Source organism: Artibeus jamaicensis, unplaced genomic scaffold (genome assembly GCF_021234435.1).
Source record: "Artibeus jamaicensis isolate MK-2021 breed Jamaican fruit bat unplaced genomic scaffold, CSHL_Jam_final scaffold_660, whole genome shotgun sequence".
NCBI classification, from domain to species: Eukaryota; Metazoa; Chordata; class Mammalia; order Chiroptera; family Phyllostomidae; genus Artibeus; species Artibeus jamaicensis.
The window spans coordinates 7,252,947-7,270,053 of record NW_026522052.1 but is presented as its reverse complement, the minus strand read 5'-3'; the positions used below and the strand labels follow the sequence as shown (position 1 = coordinate 7,270,053).

Below are 17,107 nucleotides of genomic sequence, written 5' to 3'. Positions count from 1 at the left end.
CTCATCCTTCCAGTGACACTTCCCATAATGTACAGTGGGAAAGTCAATTTTCTCTTAACTATATGTAGCATCTTAATAATAAGGTAGAATGCCTATGTTAAATGGGAAGGAAAGAAATAAAATTGTATGTGGTTTACAATTATAAATCACATTTCCAAGCATGATGGGAAAGAATATAGCAACAAAGCAATAATCTGTGAAAAGAAGCATTTGAAGTTTTGTGTAAAATAACCATGTTTATATGCTGTTGTATTTAAAACTCTCCACATTGTAAGAAATCATAAAAGAAATAGAGCAAAAAATCTCACCACTGTGGGAAATGGAATTTTGGGTGTCAGTCCCTCTCTCTCTCTCTTTTTTTTTGCCTTTTCTATATAAGCATGTTTTGTTTTTATAAAAGAGGGAGGCTTTACAATGAGAGGAAAAAAGAAAGGAAGTCAGCTATCTTTTTCCACCTGTGCGTGCTACCTACCTTACAGCAACAATTTGCTAACCCATCACAAACTGTCATAAATAAATGAGATTATATATCCTATATAACTCTAATGGGCAAAACTAGATATGTACATTTAGGGAAGAACAAGAATTAAAACACATTTATGATGGGACACATCCATGTTATGGTAAAACAATGAATTTTTTACTAATCATAGAGCCAAATTATGAGATATCTGGTGGGAGCCAGAACCACAGTGGAGATGCCCATCAAAGCAGAAATGAGAGGGAGAAAGCAGCAGTGCCTCCCTGTGGCCAAACCTAGGCCGGTTTCTGCTGAGAAGGGAGCCCAGGAAACGCAGTTTGCAGAGATAAGCATCCCACAATAGAGAATAAATTTCTAGGGCAGAAAAATCCCAACCCTAAATCCATTGTAGTCATTACTAAACACCAAAGATATAATTGTATATATAGCATAATATCAATCATTTAAAATATAAATTATTTTCTATAAAATGCCCTCATATTTTGAAAAGGCACAGTAGCCAACTAACACACACACACACACACACACACACACACACACACACACACACACACATATGATCAACTGAATAAACAAGATTGTAAAACTAAATTTGTATTGTGCATAAAGACAAACTAAGCAAAATGAGTACTTAATGCTTGCGAACAGTAAAGGAGGATCTGAAATCATTATAGAAAAATCAACATCACCGAATAAGCATTCACAAAGGACATGCAAATACAATTGATGTAAGAATATACTGCTATTAAAGTGCCCATGAAATGTCCTTTTCTTCCTGGAACGAAAAAACCAATACAACACGCACAGGGGCCCTGGACCAAGTAGCTCAGTTAGAGCATCGTCTGCTACGCCAAGGTTGAGGGTTTGATCTCTGTCAGGGCACACATAAGAACTAACCAATGAATGCATAAAACTGTGGAACAACAAATGTCAATCTCTCTCTCTCTCTCTCTCAATCTCTCCCCCTCCCTAAAAATATTTTTTTTCTAAAAAATTTGCATGGAGAAAGAAAGTCTGGAACAAAATCTTCTCTACATAAAAGGCTAGCAAAAAGTATCCGAAAGTAAGACAGAAGATTAAAAAATGGTGATTTTTTTTCCTTCACTTTTCACTGTTTTTCCTTTAACAGACTCAAGTCTTATATTCTCTTTATTATTTGTACTCAGAATTTGAAGAATACAACAGCTTTAAACTAATGTCATAGTAATATTTCTTGACAATGATAAAAAATAAAATCTTAAAAATATTGTGGTAAAGGGGAAAATCTTTGGCTTCTTAAAAGAAGAAAAAATCGGAGAAGTTACCTTTATGGTAGTAGGACTGTGTATATGCATGTATGTATACACAACTGAAAAAGCGATATTTGAATGTGAAATTCATTCTGTCAAGTGAGGCAAATAGAACCGCTGATTTCCACATTCAAATATAGTTTAATCATAGTAAATAAAAGCAAATCTCTTTAATGAAATATGTTTATAGGATTTTAATTAGTCTAAGCATTATTCCCTTTCTTACAAAGGAACAAGAGACACTGGGGTAAAATTTAATAATAATCATCCCAATACAACAGAGAAGCTAAATTTATTAAATCTATAGTATATTACATTATCACTAAAAATTATTCTTAAAAATAAGTATATCACAAAAATTCAATTAACAGAGTTATTTGTGTATTTTCAGAAAAATTCTGATGCAGCAAAACACCCTTGATGTTAAAAACATACTACAAAATAATTTCCTTCACTTATTTCCTCCAATAAGTCATTCAGAACTCCCAATGTACAAGTGCTAAAAAAACAGAAGTAGGAATCAAAGGAGACAAGTGGGCTTAAGTATGTGGGTGATTCACCCAACATACAAGTAGCCACCAAATACACCCCAGGAGTAAACTACATAATTATTCCTATTTAATTCTCTGTTTTGATGGGGAACACTAAGGTAGAATACTAAAGGAAAAAAAAAAAATCCTGACACTGATTATAAAACCAGTTCTTTTGCAGCAAAGGAATCACCTTTAAAGTTTACTTCTACTAGAAGATATGTCCTCAGAAAGAACCATGCAACAGCTCAGGAGAAAATTATTCAGGAGCAATATTTAAAATAATTTACGAAAATTTATTAGCAAGTGCCATTAGTATAATAATTACAACTTCTCTACTAGGCAACAGATGGATAATCAACTTAAAAATTAACATACTGACACATCAGCAAAATTTTTTAATATGAAGTTTCTCTTTTCTGTAGTGGACAACGATCTATTCCTTCATCTCACTCCATCTGCCCCAATCGTTAAAGATAATCCTACTGATTCAGCAGCTATTTACTCTGCTGAAAATATTAGGGTTTCTTTGTTGAATTTAATTTTAGCAGACATTTTATTAAAAGGTTCCTAGGAAAATCTAAAAACAGTACACAATTAACTTCATAGGCACTTCATTCGGGAAAATAAGTACTATTCTTCTGTGCCACTAGAAAATAATTTGTTTCTATACTTGAATTTTGTACATAAGCTCTACAAATAAAAATGTACATATAATATTTAAACATATAGTATAAAAACATAAACTATAAATTATTTCTGAAACAGGCAGGGTATGAAGGGAAGAAGTGTAGAAGGGAGAACAAAGAACCAAAAGTGATGGAGACAACTGAAAATTTTCTGCTACCAGAAGAAATGGCAAGATCCTAGACTTCCCGTGGCACTCCAGTTGAGAGCCATAACAATACTTACTCTCTAACTGCACTCTTCTCCTTCAATATTTTATAAGTTTAAAAATGTTTTGAAAAGCCATATAATAAATTCTATCAGTAAAAGTAACATTCAGATCACTTAATGTCTTAAATAGTACAATATTTATAATGTAGTTTTTAGTTTAATAATTAACAATAAAATGCTGGGCTTAAGGTTACTTCACTAGTTCAAAAGATTTTAGGCTTAACCTTATAAAACTACCCGTTTTCAACACTTTTTAACCTAGAAAATAAACAATTTCATACAATTCAACCTACTACAAATTCCAGAACTCCCAGTGGTGCATTAATTATCTTCAATAATTAACAGCATTTGATTCACACCAGAGAATTCCCACAATCTTCAGCCAGACAGAATGACCATGTAACGGGGTGGGCATGGAGGTATGGAGTTGTTTATTGAAGAGCTTTGTATAATATGCTGGCAAAAATACAAAATCTGGGTTTTGCATATTAATAATGGCTGCATTTGTGATTGTTCACAAAGCAACACTAAATAAAACATTCAGCTCTTAAAGGCTGTAAGATGATAAACATCACTAGTTTCTCTGAGTTATAACTAAAATTCACCCATCAGTCAAATATAAAGTTAAACCACACAGTAATAAAGAATTAAAGAAATTCATTGAAAGAGCGTGTGCAAAGACTATCTTTTTCTTTTATTCAAATTGCAAATGTCTTTGTAACTGATGGGTAAAAGAAACCAGTGTAAGTTCCATGGGGAGTGGACAACTATCAGCCCAAGGGGCAGCACACAAAATGCTCGTCACTTCCAAAATTACCTCTTCAAGATTATTCAGGAAGATTATCCAGGAAGAACTGCTATTCTACCAATCTTCGTTCTTCTTTAGAAAGCAGGCAACTGAGAGGGGGAATGGACCAAGTACAAAGGGTACTCTTGAAAAGTCTAAGAAAAATGTAATGGTCTCACTTTTGTTTAAAAGGGGAAAGAAAAGAGAGAAGGGAAAAAACAAAAAAAGAAAAAATTCATAATAACATCCAACAGATGAAATTCAGGGCATGCTCAAGGAGAAACAATTCATTCAATTTGTCCAGAGAATGACAATTTCATTCCCAAAATATTTACTGGGAATTTACTATGCCAGGCACAGTGACAAAGTCCCAGTACTCAAGAAACTTACAATCTAATGGAAACAAAAGAAATATTCATACAAATATTCAGCATTTCCGAGCACTATGGAGAAAACTAAAGCAGCATTAGAAAGACAGAGAGAAGAGGGCTGGGTTATTTATTTCATCTAAGAGGGTGAGTGAAGGCAGCACTTAACTGTAGCACTTGAAGAGAGAACTGAGCATGCTTTGCAGATGATACAGGGAAAGCACTTTCAGAAAAAAAGAATCCAAACAGAGGCCCCAGATGGGAGAATACGTGGTATATTCAAGAAATCGATAGTAAAGAGGTCAAATGTAAATACAGCAACATGATCAAGTAAGGGAGGCCTTTGTCTTTTAAGGAAAATTAATTGAAACTACTTCACTTATAACAAATACAAGGTTTTAAACCCGGGTGACTGAAATAAACTTAGTGTTATAAACACAATCTGTAAGTGAAAAGAAACTCACTTCAAGGAGCAGAAAGATGAGACTTAGTAAAAATCTGGACCACCAGCTGGGAAATGAGTTCTTTCAGGGCTAGAGGTACAGACATGGAAGCCACCTGTACAGAGAAGACAGGTACCTGCAGGAGCAATGCAGAGGCATGAAGGGAGGGAGCGCAGCCCCTGTGCATGCCTGCTTCTAGCAGGTGGGAAGAAGTGAGGCACAGGCAAAGGTCCCGCCCTTCAGGGGTGAGCCCTCATGAGAGAGAGGGTGTGTGAGTATGTGTGTAGAGGCCAGTGAGAGAGAGAGAGAGCACACGTGCTCACGCTCACATGTGTGTTTAGAGAGGAAGAGGGAGAAAAGGCAGAAGGAAAGGGAGAGTGTGTGCAGGGACACACATGTGGTGCTGACGACCCCAAGAACCAACTTTCTGTCTTCCTTCCCAAACTGTCAGTATTTTGGAAGTTCAGAATTTACACCTTGTCTTAATTTTCATGACTCCAGTTGTTAGCCCATGTGAGTATTTTCATCCAGGACCCTGATTTTATCAAAAACAATTTCATTTGTTTCAACATGGCTGACTTTAGCCCTCAGCCCTGAACACATGAATTTTAATAGGAAAGGTAACAAGTGAGAAACTGTTCATAACAAAGGAAGTTTGGGAAATACAAGATATATTCTGAGGACATTGAAATGATCAATAATAAAAATAAAATGAATTAAAGAGCACTAACAAGTATGATAATCAAAACTGGTGAGAGATTTCCTCTGTTCACATCTTTTATTTTAAAAGAGCCCAATATTAATTACTATATAATTTGTTGTTAAATCATTGTCAATTAATATTTTACCCTTAATTTTTTTAAAACTCTAACTTTTTATTAGATTTCTTAAGACACTTAGTTATTTTGTTACATCAAAAAAGGAGAGCTCTATTTTAGGGTTTGTTCCTTTTGTTTTGATTTTAAAATGACTATTAAAAATAAACCAAACACTAAAAGGGGGATTGAATAATTAATCAAAAATCTTCTAACAAACAAAACTTCCAGGACCAGATAGCTTCAATGACAAATTCTATCAGACATTTAAAAAGGTTAATATCAGTTCTTCTCAACCTCTTCCAAAAAATAAGAGGGAAAACTTACAAAGTCATTTTATGAAGTCAGAATTATCCTGATACTAAAAGCGGACCAAAAAGCCAATAGAAAAGAAAATTACAAGCCAATATCCCTGATAAACACAGATGCAAAAATTCTCAACAAAATATTAACAAACTAAATTCAATAGTACATTTAAAGAATCACACACCATGATCAAGTGGTATTTAATGTGCAGATTCAAAAGCAGCCTAATATCCACAATCAATGTGGTATTCCATGTTAACAAAATGAAGGGTAAAAATCACAAGATCCTCTCAACAGATGCAAAAACATTGACAAAATTCAGCATACATTTACCATAAAAGCTCTCAATAAAGCGGGTATAGAGAAAAGGTACCTGAACATAATAAAGGTCATCTATGCATAGCCCATAACTAACATCATACGCAAAAGTGAAAGCTGAAAGCTTTTCCTCCAAAATAAGGAGCCAGACAAGGATGCCTACTCTCTCTCACTACATCTATTCAACATGGTACTAGAAGTCCTAGACAGAATAATTAGGCAAGGAAAAAAAATAAAAGGTATCCAGTTTGGAAAGGAAGAAATAAAACTGTTTTCAGATGACATACAGAAAACCCTAAGGGTGCCATCAAAGAACCAATAAGTAAATTCAAAATTGGAGGATACAAAGTCATTACCCAAAAATCAGTTGGGCTTCTCTAAAATAAGGGCAAACTATCAGAAAGAATAATTGAGAAAACAATCCCATCAATTACACCAAAAAGAATAAAATATCAGAATAAATTTAACCAAGGAGGAGAAAGACCCAAATGCGGAAAATTATGTCACTGATGAAAGAAATTGAACAAGACATACAAAAAGGAAGGATCTCCCATGCCCGGGGACTGTAATAACTAACACTGTTAAAGTGCCCAAATCCAATGCAATCTATAGAGGCAATGCAATCTCTATAGAAATTCCAAAGGCACTTTTCACAGATAGAAGAAGCAATCCTGAAATCTGTATGGAAACACACACACACACAAACATCAAATAGCCAAAGCAACTCTGACAAAGAAATACAAAGCTGGAGATATCACGTGTCCTGATTTCAAACTGCATTACAAAGATCTGGGAGTCAGAACCTTACATTAGCAGCATTTGGGTGGGGGGATGGGGGGAGACTCACAGATCAATGAAACAGACTAACAAGCCCAGGAAAAAATCCACATATATGTAAGTCAATTGACTTATGACAAATGGGCCAAGAACATACAAAGAGGAAAAGACAGTCACTTCCATAAATGCTGTTGAGGAACTGAACACCCACATGCAAAATAATGACACTGGATCATTACCTTATGCACACACAAAAATTAACTCAAAATCAAGTAAAGACTTGAACATAAGACATGAAGCACAAAACTTCTAGAAGAAAACAGACAGTAAGTTCTTGAAATTGTTCCTGCTGATGATTTTTTTGGATTTGACACTAAGAGCAAAGGCAACAAAAGCAAAAATAAACAGGTGAATGGGATTACATCAAATAAAAAAGCTTCTGCACAGCAAAGGAAACCACCAACAAAATAAAAAAGCAACCTACTGAGTGAGAGAAAATATTTTCACAACTATATATCTGATGAGAGTTACTATGCAAAATAAAAAGAAACTCATGTTACTGTACACAGAGCACCAGAGTCTTCCCCACTGGCCAACATGGTGCAGAAGGAGGTTCTTTCTGCTGAGCACCTGTAAGCTAGAAAGATGAATGGACAGGACCCAAGTGCACCAAAAGCTAGCAAGATAGAAAAATAAGCCCTCCCCTCTCTATCCCTATAAGAACCACAAGCTTGAGCCAGAAGTGGGGATGGTTTTGGAGATGGGAGTCCAGAATTTTCACAGACTTATTCAAACCTGAATAAACCTCGTTTCTTTTCTACTAGCACCTGTCTCAGGAGTTCGGCTTCCATTGCATCAGGCAGCCAAACCTGGGTTTCGGTTATACCCACACAACTCAACAGTGGAAAAAAAACAATTAACAAAGTGGACAGAGGATCTGAAAAGACATTTTCCAAAGAAGACACAGATGGCTAACAAGTGTACGAAAAGGCGCTCAACATCATGAATGATCAGGGGAATGCAAATCACAACCACAGAAAGATACCACCTCACACCTGCTGGAACGGCAACTATAAAAAAGATAAGAAGTGAGTGCTGGCAAGAATGCAGAGAAAACAAAACCTTTGTGCATTGTTGATGGGTGTGTAAACAGTTACAGCAGGTATGGAAACAGAATGAAGGTTCCTCAAAAAATTAAAAACAGAACTATCATACAACCCAGAAATTCCACTTCTGGGTGGTTTTCTGAAGGAAGCAAGAATACTAACTTGAAGAGATACCTGCACCCCCATGCTCACTGCAACATTACTTATAGTAGCCAAGACTGAAAAGCAACGTAATTGTCCACTGACAGATGAAGTCGGGGAGAATGGGACAGAGCGAGAGAGAGAGTGAGCGGCAGCTGGGGGGAAGTGTGCGTGCTACAAAAATAAAGGAAATCTTGCCATCTGTGACAACATGAATGAATGAGAGCATTGTGCTAAGTGAAATAAGTCCGACAGAAAAACGAAAATACCATATGACCTCAACTGTACATGGAATCTAAAAAATAAAAATAAACTGAACCTATAGATACAGAACACAGATTGGGTTGGCAGAGGAAGGAAGTTGGGGTTGGGCAAAATGAGTGAAAGTGGTCAAAAAGTACAAATTTCCAATTATAAAATAAGTAAGTCCTGACTATGTAGTGTACTATGTGGTTACTATAGTTAATAATACTGTATTGTATATTTGAAAATTACTAAAAGAGTAAATCTTAAAAGTTCTCATCACAAGGAAAAAAATATGTGACTGTGTGATTACATAGTTACCACACAGTTACGGATTAAGTGGACTATTATGTTGATCATTTCATAAATATACATATATCGAATCATAATGCTATACACCTAAAACTGATATGTTATATATCAATTATATCTCAATTACAAATAACTATAAAAATTTTAAAGTTCTTAACAATTCAGAAATTTCTGACTTTCTTTTAAATATGTACTTTTTTTAAACTAATATTCTGCCCCGGCCCATGTGACTCACTTGGTTGGAGTGTCGTCCACACACCAAAAGATTCTGGGCTCAATTCCCAGTTAGGGCACATACCTAGGTTGCAGGTTTGGTCCCCCAACAGGGCATGTACTGGAGGCCACTGATCAGTGTTTTCCTCTCTCTCTAATCGATGCATGTATCCTCAGGTGATGATTAAAAAACGGATAACATTCTGGCTATACCACACAAATCCAAAGTTTCGCAGTGAAGACTTTTTGTTTCTAAAGCAACTCAAAAATTAACTACATAAGATTGTTTTGGAGAAATACTTTATAAAGATTGATTTCTCTTAATAATAACCTTCATTCTCAAAATGCTATTTCACAGATTATTATTGGAAGAGAGAAAGGTCCCAAACTTTCTTTACTCTTACTTCTTCATTAAAATCAATGCAATTTTCTAGAGATAGTGTAGTAGTAGCTCTGATCTCATTTATATCTATTTCATCCATCTTTTACTGCATATTTTTTGCAACTTAGCAATGTACTATTTATTGAGTTATGATTTTTTAAATGGAATCAGAGCACCTGCCTTCAGAAATTTTACACATGTAAAAATAGAGTACCAAAATAATAATGTAATAAGGTGCTACAACATATGACATAAATGGTAATTCCCATAGACAAAAAAAGGTGGACTCCAGAAAGGAAAATTCAGTAACTTTCTATGTAAGAGATCTGTCTGGAAAAAGTCCAACCACTGTTAATACAATGAGAACAGTTTGCTTGGCATCGATGTAACCTGGCAGTCAAGGAGAATGAACTAGAATGCGCATGTGTGAATAATGACGACTTCACTGTACTAATCACTGGGGGTGGTAAATGACGTTGAGCGAGTATGTGTACCATGTGGCTGTGGTATTCAAAATGACTAAGTGAGTAGAGCAACGAATCTGTATTAAATTTTGTGTTAAACTTGAACATTCTTCTGTGGAAACTTCCATGAATCCAGGTGATTCAGAAGGTCACAGCCATGGGCAACTGGTGATTGGCAGCTTCATCACGACAACATACCTGCTCATGGGCCACATCTTGTGCAGAGTTTTATGTGAAACATAAAATCACCCAGCTAGCTTAGCCCCCCTACAAGCCCAGATTTGGCACCCTGCAACTTCTGGCTTTTCCTAAAACTAAAATCACCTTTGAAAGGGAAAAAATTTCAGACCATCATTAAGATTCAAGAAAACATGACAGGGCAGCTGAGGCCATTGGGAAAACTGTGTGAGGTCCCCAGGTACCTACTCTGAAGGGGACTGAGGTATCGCTGTCCTTTGTACAATGTTTCTGGTACCTTGTGTCTTCTTCAACAAATGTCTATTTTTCATAGTGTGTGGCTGGATACTTTCTGGACAGGTCTCATATATAGTATGTGAGCCCTTTTTTTAAAGACTTTATTTATTTATTTCTAGAGAGAGGTGAAGGGAGAAAGACAAGGGGAGAAACAGCAATGTGTGGTTGCCTCTTGTGCACCCCCAACTGGGGACCTGGCCCACAACCCAGGCATGGGTCATTACTGGCCATCGAACCAGTGACCATTGAACCAGTGACCCTGTAATTCACAGGCCTGCACTCAACCCACTGTGCCATGCACCAGGGCACATGTGACATCTTGATACTAACCACCATATGATAACAAATATCACCTTTCTTACCACTGGATAAATATAGTGTAGATTCTTTGGAAGTCATAAAAACTGTTTGGAAAAAATGTGGAATATTTAAAAATGGGAAAAAGAGATTACTGCACATCCTTTCAACGAAATGCTGGTGACTCCACCAAACAGTTGACTCAACAGGGGCCTGTGACCTGCTCGTGTTTGCCTTGGCCATTTCACACGTCTGCAGAAAAGTCAGCTGTAGAAAACTCACAGTACAAATAGTTTCTGTCCATAAAAATGCAAACTACGTCCAGCGGAACGGAACAGCCTTGCCAGCCTTCTACCCATTTGCATCAATTTCAGCATGATTGATCTCTAACAGTATGGTACTTTGAATTCTCCTTTGGACCAATTGTAACACTTGACTGATTCCTTCATCAAGTACTGAATCACATATCTTTGCTATGTGTTCATTTTATATTTTTATGAGAGTCATGATTATATCTTCTTCTAAAATTTATCCTTCAGTAAAATAAATACAAAATGATCAATACACAGTCCCAGAGAGCTCACAATATAGTAAAGGAGATAAATATATTCACAGCCAACTAGAATGAGATTTACTATTGCAACAAAGCTATGAACAACATATAAGAAGTAAAATAAAACCATTTTCCATCTGGAAGGTTTAGGAAAGCCTTACATCTTAAGTTACAATTATATAATAAAGCAGAGAGGGGTCAAAAAACTAGGGCCAATCCAGCCCGCTCTGTTTTTGTGCAGCCCATGAGCTAGAAGTAATTCTCTCATTTTTAAATGTTTGGTGGAAAAATTCAAAAGAAGTGTGATTTCTAATGATACGTGAAAATTACATGACATTCAGATACCAGTGTCCACGGTAACGTACTGGAGCACAGCCGCACTCATGTATGTATTAGCCGTGGCTGCTCTCCATGACAAGGCAGTGCCCAGCAGCTGCAGGAGACCGCACAGCGCTCTTCCTCGCACCACGGACTGCAGGACCGAGGTGGAAACACAACAGCACCGCAAGGCCCACAGGCAGCACCGTGCCACATTTTAAAACGACCCACTCATACAGGCCATGTAAACACAAGCAAAGAAGTGACAACTGAGTTTGAATGTCATGCTTTACGGTGCACAAGAGTATGGGTTTTGTTATCCAATTAGGTGGCAAACACTGTGTTCACTATGCAGTGACACATAACTTGCCCTGAAAGAACAACATGTGCGTCAATAGTACCAGACTCTCTGCACTCAACAGTATTCTCAACTCACGGGGAGGCGATAATCTGAAAAATGCAAAAACTCTAAAAGATTTTATCATCACATAGAATTTCTTCATGAAAATAGAAACAAGGCTGCATCCAAAGTAAATTTCCAGGAAGCTGATTCGTTAGCCAAGCACGGCAAGTCATTTACCATTCACCAACCATGAGTCAGTCACTCAAGTTGTATTTGACTTAAGCAGCCAAAGAAATGCATCCAGAGAAAACAAACTGTTAAGCCTATTAGCCTTTTGGTGAAAACAGTTGCTTGAAGAGTCGAGGTTCTTGGGAGCAAAATCAATAGTAAATTTAAAAACAAGGCAAGTGATTTTAGTTGGCTTTCCATGACTTGTGAGGAATCAACAAACATAACCAATTTTGCTCAGTTGTTAAGTCAATGTGGAGTTTCAAGGGGCTCAAGAATTAGCTCCAGTGAAAAGTCTGCAGGGGGCAACCACGTTAATGATATTCTCAGCAAACACTGATTCAGTACAACCTGAAGTGGAATCCACTCTAATACATTATGGCTGATTTGGGAAAAAAAAAAAAAAAAAAAAAAAAACACCTGTGGAGCAGAAAATGGCTTGGATGTCCTTACAACCTCCGTTACAGAACACTAAACAGCTTTTATAATTGGTTTTTGCTGCTTAATTGGTGCAATTTCTTTTTTTCCAAGCATAGTTGGTGTCCTATAGTACATTAGGGGGGTGCCGGAGTCAGAGTGGGTACAGCTGCAGGTTGGAAGGAGGGGGCAGGGGGCTTGGGCGTTGCACCAGCCTGAGGACAACAAGACAGCAGGCCAGGGGGCCACAGGCTGCTCTTCACCCTACAAGTGTCTGCACCCAGGGTGCTGGCAGAGGCTTTTGGAGGTGGTGGAGGCTGTCAGTGTCTGCCTCCAGATACAGCTGGGGTTGGCAGGGCAGGACCATGCAGAAGCCCCCACCCCAGGGGTCTTAAGCCAATAGTAGACATGCATGGAAAGTAGGGCAGTACCACTCAGGGTCTGGGGAAGGCCACTTGGGCAAGGGGTGGAGTTGGTGGTAGCAGTGGCTATAGAGAGGAGCAAGGAACAGTGTGATGGTGAGAGGCCAGGGCCCCGGGGGGAGGGGACCTGGGCCTTTGGGCAGCTCCTCTGAGCCCCAACATGGTGGAGCATCACTCCCAAGTCCAGGCCCACTGGGACAGCTCCTTGGTTGTAATGTCTTCTCAGCAGTGGCAGCTTATGGGATCCCGGAAGCCCATCCTTGCCCACATCTTGTCCTTCTGGTGCAGGAAGTCTACACCAGACTATGCTAATCTTTGCCCAGGACCCACATAAAAGTCATACATTTGGCGTCCTTCAGGTCCTCCTCTATCATTTGCAAGGTGCCTAACCACAGAGCTAAAATCTGGACACGGGGAATGTCTGGAGAGGAATTCCTGAAGATAACTGTGCTCCAGAAGGCTGCGGAAGACCTGGAGCTCCTGGTTCTGGCAGGAACATCACTTGCCCCCACCATGACACCTCCAGTCCCACAACTTCACCTATAGCAAAACCCCATAGGCAGGGTCTTGGGCTTCACTCACAAGGGGTGGGAATGGGTAGGATGGAGCCAGGATGACCTGAGCTCAGGGATTACCTACCCTAGAGCATGGTGGTGCTATTTGTTAATGAATTTTACCTGAAATTACAAGGCAAGACATAGCTTCTATGAGAAACTTACACTGGGATAATACTGTCAGAATCATAAGTAATCATGAGCTGCTATACATATTTCCCAATTACCAAACATTAAAACAAGAAGGAGATCTCTATCCTGGTATAAATTGGCAATGAATATATTTTCTATTCTCCAAGCACAGTTCCAGCAGAATTTTTCAGCTCACAATACCAATGCCAAGAAAATTTCCATATTGCAAAATCCACTTAGCTGTGTAACTGAGGAGCTTCCTTCCATCTAACCTTCATCTAAGTTGGTTTGCAATGCTATGTATGATACAAGGCAAATATTAAAAGAAAAACCTAATAGAATTCTGAAAATGCCTTGTAAGCAATGAATATACTCAATTAAAATCATATGCTCGTGAATTGATGTCAGTATCTGGTAGTACATATCTGAGAGAAAAGGCATTTTCAAAAATGAAATATGCAAAATCTCAATACAGATCAGCACTGAGAGATGAACATTTGCATTCAATTTTGATATGAAACACTTTTAACTGATTACATAAAATGCTACTTTCCAAAAAAAAAAATATTTCATTGTTCTTATTACAAGACCTGAATTGCATAAAGTGGTGATAGATTAAATGGGTACTTTGAACTTAGGTGGGAAACTATACCACAGGGGAGTCACCCCCAACATCTCAGTGAATATAAACTCCGTTCTGCAGGTTGCTCAAGTCAAAAAGCCTGACATCATCCTGACTTCTCTTCATCTCGCTCTCTGTACCCCATTCCTCAGCAAAACAGGCGGCTTTATCTGCAAAACCACATCCAGAGTCCAAGCATTTTTAAGCGTATCTACCATCCTGGTTCACGTTATCACCGTTGTCCACCTATCAGAGTCATCCTCTAACGGGTCTCCTTACTTCCTCCGTGTTTAGACTGTTCACAGCAACCAGAGCCTCCCTTCAAAATTGTAAGCTAGATCATGTCACTTCTCAGCCAGAAATTCTCCAGTGCTTTCCCATCTCACTCAGCAGAAAAAAACATTCCTTGTATGGGACTACAAGAAACTGCATTATCTGCTGTCCTCCCACAAACCACTTCTCTGACCTCATCTCCTTCTCCTTTCCCCTGTTTCAGCCACATGTCCTATTTTTGTGTTTTTTTCCAACACTTTTTAATCCTTTGCCACATTGTTTAACTTGTTCTCTCATGGCCTAAGGTGATCTATTCCCAGATAAATTACCTCCTGGACGCCATCTGTGGCCACCCTGTGTAACCAGCAACTATCCTTTCGCACCCTGTCCCAACACTCGGTAACCCTACTACTCCGCATTAATCTTCCACAGTAGCATGTGCCAGCACTTGGCATACTATCTACTGAGTTAGCCAAAAAAATCCATTTAGTATTTCCATAAAATAAAAAGCACATTTCTCGTTTTCATCAACTTTATTGATTTAGATATTCTAAGTATGTCGGCTATCTCTCCCTATTGGCTTCTAGTGGGTAGAGGCCAGAGGTGCTGCTAAACATCTTTCAATGCATAAGGCAGCCCCATAGCAAAGAATAATTTGCCCAAAACGTCAATCTTGCCCAAATGTACTAAGAAACTTTGCAAACCACTTTTGACACGTTTGATCAGTCACAGCACCTTCTCTATACACTGCACCAATCTGTTTTTGCATTTCACTTGTATTTTTACCTGTCTTGAAATAATAAAGCATAATATGATGAAAATGTCATATATCTTCTTCCATCTTCAATATTAAATGGTTGCACAAAAATTCACCAATTTCAGTTAAGTTTTTTTTTAATGCGTGCTAAAACAACAGCTGTCACAGTACAATCTAACAAAATTGTTTTGAATGAAGTTAAAGACAACTAAGCACTACTAGAGCCATCATATGAAAAAACCTAAACAAAAATTTTGGCCAACCCAATATTTAATTAATTGCTTTTCCTCCTACCCCATTAAAATATAAGTTCCACAAAGCCAGGAAATTTGCATGTTTTATTCAAGGTTCTACCCACAGAGCCTAAAACAGTGCCTGGAACAAATTATACACCCAACAGAGAGTTCCTCAATAAATGAACAAAGCAACAACAAAAAGAATTTCTCTGTAAGTAATGCTTCTTCAATTCCCTTTCCTTGTGTAAGTAAAAAAAAATATATATATATATACATATGCATAAAACTGACTCATCCCCCTGAGCAGTGTGGTTTGATTGGCTGGGCATCATTCCTCAAAGTGAAAGCTTGAAGGTTCGATTCTTGGTCAGGATACATGGCTGAGTTGCAAGTCCCTGGTCAAGGTGCATGAGAACCAACTAATCATTCTTTCTCACATCAATGCTTCTTTCCTTCCCCTTTCTCCCTACCTTCCCCTCTCTCTAAAAATAAACAAGTAAACTCTTTTTAAAACACCGATTCACCATTGCACTGAGTGTTTCCTCCCAGTCAGGCCGCTCTCGAGGGTGCACGTTTCTGTGCAGTTCGGGAACGAAATCGTCCTCTTCAGAATGTGCTGAGGACTTCATCTTCCTAGAAATCAAAACATGAAAGATTTTGATGAGAATTTATAGTTCTATGAAGTCTTTCCAATGACCACAATTCAAAGGACAGAAAATCACATGAGATTTAAAGCTTAGTTAAAAGAGGTTTGGTGATCATTACTGTTCCTTCATTTCTAGTTTTCAGAGACCTTTCCTGATACACCGAATACCTACTTTCATTCCAGAAGATAAAACTAAGGTTTATTACTAGCTCACCTTTATGGTCTGTGGTAATTATTATTGAAGGACTAATTTTATCAGTTCAAGGCAGCCAGAACCTTGAAAAGATTTGCAACAGCCATCAATATTTATAACATCAGGGTAAGCATTAGTAACATTCCAGGATGAAGGAAGAGGTACGATGCTTCTACTTCCAACTTATAGAGGAAGTATATTAGATTAGCACTCTCAAGGGGAACAACCATGAATATTAGCCAAAACATATAAAATCACTTGTCTGAGGCACAGAAAACAATCAATACAAATAGAATTTCTGGGACTACATTCTTAAAGAGAAGAAAACCCATGAAGCAAATTCCATGTGTAATCATTCTTTTGGTAAAATAGACTTTCTAAATCAATTATGAAAACTAGGAGCCCAGCATAATATTGCAGTTTAACTAAGCTGGAGAGGCAGAGGTTGGACACTGGGGCTGCCAAAGCAGATGGGGACTCGGGAAAAAAATGACAAAAATCTACATGGAAATTCCCCTCACACTGTTAGCCAATTCCTCAGCTTACATGTATGTAGAACAAGATGCCAAGAAGCTCCTCAAAAAACAGCTAATGGACAACTAACGAGCCAAGCAGGTATTTTACAGCCTTGCTGAGCTGAGGAATGGAGGCTGGCAAGCAAGCACTGCCCAAAATGAATAGGGTCACTGAAAAAAAAAAAAAAAACAGGCAAATACCTGGACTCTCAACTGAGACTCCAGAGAAGCCAGGCCTTAGGACTAAGGACAAAA

The 17,107-nt window shown here is 37.9% G+C and overlaps 1 protein-coding gene across 3 annotated transcripts in view; it reads right to left on the bottom strand.

The window, feature by feature from the left end:
* ARHGAP32 (Rho GTPase activating protein 32) overlaps window positions 1-17,107 on the bottom strand; it is a 275,104-nt gene that overhangs the window by 161,854 nt on the left and 96,143 nt on the right. For all 3 annotated transcript variants that reach the window (XM_037134236.2, XM_053659422.1, XM_037134235.2), the window contains exon 2: window positions 16,023-16,131. In XM_037134236.2, coding sequence (XP_036990131.2) covers window positions 16,023-16,127 — 105 coding nt within the window. In that variant the 5' untranslated portion in view covers window positions 16,128-16,131. The remainder of the gene's footprint in view (window positions 1-16,022; window positions 16,132-17,107) is intronic.